General features: G+C 48.0%; 1 protein-coding gene across 1 annotated transcript in view; it reads right to left on the reverse strand.

The window, feature by feature from the left end:
- Positions 1-188, reverse strand: part of FAM212B (family with sequence similarity 212, member B) — a gene marked incomplete at its 5' end in the record, with an annotated part of 958 nt that extends 770 nt beyond the window's left edge. Inside the window, one exon of the mRNA XM_010187455.1 lies at positions 13-188. Within this exon, the coding sequence (XP_010185757.1) occupies positions 13-188 (176 nt within the window). The remainder of the gene's footprint in view (positions 1-12) is intronic.
- Positions 189-6533: the final 6345 nt, after the last annotated feature.

Below are 6533 nucleotides of genomic sequence, written 5' to 3' on the forward strand. Positions count from 1 at the left end.
CGTTCGTCCCGCCGGGCCTCGGGATGGCAGCATCGGCGCTGCTCGGTGCCAGGAATGGCGCCACAGCTCCCCGAGATGTCCAACTGCTCCAGCGCCGTCTGCACCTGGAGGAGTTTCAGCTCCTGCAGGGCACCCATCATGCAGTTCATCTGCTGCTGCAGCCCGTCCCCCACCTCCTTCATGGAGAGCTGCAGAGGGAAGGAAGCAAACAGGGAGTCAGTGTCACTGAGAGCTGGAAAACTGTGACTGAAAGGCACAGAGCTGGGCCGAGCAGCTTCCAAAACATTGCCTCATCCTTCTGACTGCGCTTCAGGTGCACCCTACCTGTGCTACATCCATTGCATGGGATGGCAATTGGATTTTTCTCAGATTTTTCTAGGAGTTTCCCTCTACCAACAATAGGAGCTGCCAGGAGGAGTGGAGTTTTTGACCTGACAACAAAAATAAATAGTTCTGAGTTTCCATTAATTGCCTGGCAGAAACCCAAGGTGCAGAACTATGAATGGTTTTGGCTGCTGCCAGTTTCAGCGTATTCTTCTGCTTTTGTGTCTTTTGTGCCCTGTAACCAACTGGAATCAGTTAGTCAGAATAATCTGAACTGAAATCAGGAGTCAGAATAATGAACAGAAGTGTCTTACACGGAGAACCTCATTTCTTCATCTACAGTAAATTAAAATTAAACCCCAACAAGGATCACGCTGTTACCGTATAACGTCTGCAGATCTTAATACCCTCGTTACAGGCACCTCTCACTGGAGGACAATCAAAGACATTTCAATGCACTTGAAATTTTGTACAAAGCGACGAACAAACTCTAAAATTACTTACATTAAACTAACAATCTCTTGGATTCCCAAGCTTAAGACCTTCAGTAGTTCTGCTTTATCCCCAAACCTTGCTATAACAATTTAAATTTCTATACCAGACTTAAAATAAGCGAGTTATTTCCCAGAGCTTCTAAACTCCCCCTTCTGCTCTTTCGCTCTGCTGCTCTCCCTCTCTCGTGTAGGATCTGGATCATATTCCCAGAGCAGCACCATAAAACAAATGGGCTCCACTTTCCGACAGCTGCCACTTCTTTTTATTAGCGAGGGGCGCGGGTCCGGGCAGGAGGGGGCAGAGCAGCGGGGACAGGGACGGCAGGGCCGGGGGTGCAGACGTGTGGCGGCGATGGGAGCTGCTTTGCAGAGGAGGTTCCCCCTGGTGAGGAACGGCTGCAGCCTGCACTGCCAGAAACGCTTTAAAAGGCTCCTCACTAATTTTGTACAGCAACAGAGCTCAAGCTCAGGGTGAAAAAAGGCATGCATCTTATGTTCAGTGTCGCTTTATCAAGCTCTACTTTTTAACCTCTATTTTAACTAAATTAGTGCAATTACTTGCTGCATTTCCATTTCCATACCTGGATCTGACCAGTGAGAAAGAGCAGTCATCAGAAATCTGGATCCTCTGTAACAACCTGGCTCCATACATGAGCAGAAAGCTCCTCAACAGTTTCTGACCACAAATCTCCATTTCAAGACCCAGAACCCAAAACTACCCAGCAGACTACAATGATTCTTCAGAGCTTCACTCCCAAAAAACTCGTTTATCACCCGGAATGAGCAGACAAGCTACAAAATACAGAAAATCTGCGTTTAGCTTCCTGATTATACCATCAAGTGTCTCCAGCTCTCTCATTTTTTACCATCAGCAAATAACCCTGCACTTCTGCAGACACTGAACTACTGCCCCGCGCACAGCCTACCCCGGCGCTCGGGCTACCCCCCACAAGCGGGGCCATATGCTCCAGCAGCCTCAGACAAAACTATCACCTTACCTCTCCAGATCTGCTGTAACGCTGCTCCTAACCTTTCTCGCCTTATTACTGCCAGGCTGTTTTATCTGGGGCTTTGCAAAAAGCTGGATTTGGAGCCAGCCCGGCCCCTCATTGGCTGCTGCCCACCAAATCCCCTGGGCGCGGGGCTGTAATCACGGCACAGCAGTGACAAGGTCCCGCGGTAATGACCGGGCTCATCAACCCTCAGCATATGCTGGGCGGCTCCGCTCCTCACCTCATTGATTCAATTAACTCCCCGTGATGGGTGGCATCGTTACAAAACCTCATCCAGCACGGCTCTATTCAGCATTAACGTTTCAGAGCAGTGTTTATCGGCAGCGTGGTCATTTCTCGCAGCAGAGCCAGTCTCCCCACAACAAGAAAAGAGCCCCAAAAGCTCAGACCCAGCACTTTTCCATCTGAATAAATGAGCTGGTTCTGCCAAACCTGGCACCAGCCCTGGCCTGGGGAGCCCGAGCCACTGGAGGAGGAGCAGAGATGGTTTCACCCATGGAAACACCTTCCTATAAGTGACTATGACGTTTGGATGCTTCTCCCCTGACACAAGGGCTGAGCTGTGCCCCTCGCAGCAGAGGGGGCGAAATGGGCACTTCTGGGACATGATTTGCCTGGTCTCAGCAATCTGCTTTGGGGTGGGACAACTCCTGCCCTTCGGCCTTGGTGTCCCTCTGGCAACGTGAATCCCACCATCAGCAAGAGAGCTTTAAAGATCCTGAGGCTTTCAACTCTGCTTGCAAACGCTGCCAAAACTTTGGGTTGTGCAAGTTAAAAGCCAAAGCAAATAAACCCTTTGCTTTATCTTTTGCTGCTCGTGGTATCTGCTCAGCCTTTTACAGAACTGAGGAGGCAGTGAAACCTGGCCCACGGTGAAGTCACTGGTGACAAACAGCCTGCAGGGGCTTGGATTTCATCCACAGGTAATTACCCTGTGGTAATTAAGAGGACTCACCCTGGAGAGGAAAAAAAACCCAACAACTTTCTTCCCCATGTCTAACAGCCGCTCTCTCTTTGCCAAGATCTCAGTTCTTCCAAGTCCAGACTGGCTCCTCCCAGATCCTCCTGAGAAAGATCCATCTCCTGCAGGAGAGAGACCTTGTCCTGGTTTGAGCTAAATAAGAACTAATTTTCTATTTAGTGATTTTACTTTTCAGCTCAGTCTCTTCTAAGTGGCTGAACTTGCTGAAAACTAGGAGCATGTTTTTCCAGTATGTGCTGCTACAACGATAAGCTCAAGGCCAAGTGTCTCACCTTGGGTGCCATGTCTGTGCCTACAGGGGGGAAAGCGGACCCAAACCCACCCAACGAGGTATTCCATCCCACACACGCCAGACTCAGTGTAAAGCCAAGGGATCACAAGGGTCTCAACCCTTCCATCTTGGACCCTTCCTTCCCTCTCCACCCCTGCAATGGCCCAAGTCTGCCTCTGATCCTGATCCCTGTGTTCCTGCATCAGCTCCCACTGCTGCTGGGTTCGCACTGGGACTTTTCCGGTGCTCCCAGAGCCTCTGGAGACGTCATTGTCATTGGGGGAGGATTTTAGATTGGTTTTGTATATATATTTGTACATATCTGTACATATTTCACTAATTTCCTATTTACATTATGATTCTGTAGTATCAGTATTATTGTTTTATTAAACCTGTTAGTTTTATTTTCCAACCCATAAAGTCTCTCTCCCTTATTTTCTTTTCCCTTTTGGGGAGGGGAGAGGACAGAGAGAGTGTCTGTCCTGGATTTAGTGGCCAGCCCAGCCCTAAACCATGGCAAAGGCTCGGGGTGAACTATCCAGGCTGTGAGAGGAACAAGGGTTTCGGTGAACAATCCAGCAGATTGGGCTGGAAGTCAAGGGGATGCTCTGAATGCAAGGCAGGGGGACCTCAGGCTGAAGGGATGGCCCCGCGGGCTCTGTGGTCACACACTTCACGTGGAAGGTACTGGAATTTGTGATGAACTGAAGCACAGTTTCAAGCAGAGCGTGAATGTGACATGAAACCCCAGAGAGCCTTCGTTTGGCGTGGAGAGAGACCCTGCCCCCTTGCTGGGTTATGCAAGGGACATTATGTAAGCGGCCACCACGGGGCATCAGGAGATGCTCTGCTGTGTGCGTTCGTGAGCTGCAGACCCAAACCTGTTAGAGCAGCCCTGTGCGCAGCCAAGGTGCAGAGCAGAGCAGGGGAAGCAGCATCGGTGCAGAGCTTGGGGTCGAGCACAGACCCCGCTCCTCAGCATCCCCTTCCCGAGCCTCCTGGTGTCTGCTTGGGGTGCACGAATCCATCAGTGATTCAAGGGACTCTGCGTGCTGAATTTGAGACACTTCATGCTTCAATACAAGTGGCAGTTTGGCATCTCTGCTTCCAAAAGCAGCCAAATTAGAACTATGACAACTTACAGATGTTCAAATTCATCTCTGTAAAACAGTCAAAGATCAGATGCCTCAAAATGCATCTTGTCATTATTCCCGAAACTTTCGCAGTCCCTAAAATCTGGCACAAGAAAGGTTTTAGTCTGGTTCTGAACATGCCAACACAGATACTTTCTATGGCAAGACAAGTACCTGCAGGGCTGAGCGCGGCTGTGACGCCGGTGCTCTGCTTCATGGCTGGGGCTCGGGGTGCGATGCCCAACATTTCCTTCCCCAGCAGCACAGTGTTACCCCACACCATCCTCGAGCACCTCAAGGTGTTACCCCCACATCATCCCTCAACACCCCAAGGTGTTACCCCCAGATCAACCCTCCTGCAAAGCAGTGACCAAGGCAGCTCAGGATGCGCTTCTCCAAAGCAAAGCTTCCTTAGGCTACACTCACCCGGAACATGGAAAACTGATGTGCAAAATTCAAAAGCTTTTCAAGCACTTTCAAATGATCATCAAGGAAAATTCAATGTGACAGGAAAAAAAACCCCACAGACCAACAGTAAGCATCTTACAAAGCCACCAGAGTTCAAATATGTTTAGTTTTGTTGGGTTTTTTCATTGAGAAACTACTTTTTTGAGTGGCAAAGGCATCGCTCACTTTAAGCCATGCCTTTTTAATGATTTCCTCAAAATACTTATTCCCAGGACTACAACCACAATTGGTTTACACAGTTTATAAATCAATGATCTTCCACCACTGATTAACACAGCAGGAGCACAACCTACCCAAGGAGCATCATCCAGCACCTCATCAAATTCAAACCCAAACACTTGAGGTGTACAAATAAAGAGATTTCCCTTGTCGTTTCCCACTTCACAGGTAAATCAGTAACTTTTTTAACCTGCTCTGGGTGCTCTTTCAGCACAGGGAACTGAAATGAGGAGCTCTTGAGTGTTTGTCATAATGAAGAGGAAGACAGATGTCCAGCTCTCGGGTAAAGAAGTGCAAAGAGAGGAAGTTATTGCTGTAAGGACAGGAAAGAACAAATGGCAAATAGCGGCTTTTAATAATGGCGCTGACAGGCAACAGAACCAGCAACAAACAATCGGTATTTAAAGAGGATGACATAATAGGAATCGAAATTATTTCAGAACTGCTGAGCTGCTCGTATTGTTTCCGTGTTTTCCTTCGGGTCGCTAACCAGATTAATCTTCAACGAGCCTGCAATTGTGGCTGGGATAACTCTTCGGAGCACACTGCACGGCTTGGAGAGCTCAGAGCCGCTTTCCATGCGCCTTTCTTCTCCTTCCCTTGACAGACGCCAAGGGCCTGCAATCTTCTTTTGTCCTTGAATTTTATCACGAGAATTTAAAGTCTCTTTTTTACCTCTTTTTTTTTTCCAGAGCATTTTAGGTGTAAATGGGGACGTTAACTGTCAGCTCACTATTTAGCTGAAAGAGGAAGGATGCTGAAACTTGACCAATGGTCCCCCTTAAAGGGGGCGTTTTATGGGCACAGACACAACTGCAGCCATGCCCACCTGTTGGGGCTGTGAGCGGGAATGTTTGCCCTTGTGGTCTGTCGTTTCTGCCTTGCTCTGCTGCAAATCACAAGAGCTGCTCCTTCAGAAACAGCAGTGAAAATACAGCAGACTCCAGCATGACACAGTTACGGGAATAGGACTCCGTGTGAGACAGAGTAAAAATAATTGGCTGTATTTTTCACTCAGACCGAATGTTCTATTCCTGCAAGATATTCATAGCAAGAAACATTGTCTACCAGGACATAAATTAATGTAAGAAGGGATTCAGACTATCAAACTCAATGATTCGAAGCGTTTATGATGAATGTGCAGGGAGAACATTGGAAAGTTCACGTCAGAGTGGTGGTTTTCGTTTTAAAGAGCTACTTTAATACTTTTCCTCCTAGAAAAAGAAGCAACTAAAGCTCAGAAATATCCTGGATTCCTCAAAAAAGACCAAAACACACAAAGTTACAGCTACAACTGACTTGACTGTGATCCCTCGTGTTACAGTGACACAAACCCCAAGCGCAGGATAAATCTGCCCCATGAACGTGCCAGTCCCCAGCTGGATAATGTGATTTATTCCTCTTGTAGAAGAGCCTCGAAACCCCAATCCCATGGTACGTTACTGATGTTTCTATGTATAAATGCAACCAATCCCTGTGTCAGAAAGTTTACGGCTGCAATGCCATCTGCAGCGTGAGACACGGAAATGAAATTCCTCCCTGCTAATCCCCGAGCAAGACAATTCTTGTTAAATCTGATCTTTCAGCTGAGATAACATTCTGTAACTCGGAGAGCAGACATCACATTTC

The sequence above is a fragment of the Mesitornis unicolor genome, unplaced genomic scaffold (genome assembly GCF_000695765.1).
Source record: "Mesitornis unicolor isolate BGI_N332 unplaced genomic scaffold, ASM69576v1 scaffold27706, whole genome shotgun sequence".
NCBI classification, from domain to species: domain Eukaryota; kingdom Metazoa; phylum Chordata; class Aves; order Mesitornithiformes; family Mesitornithidae; genus Mesitornis; species Mesitornis unicolor.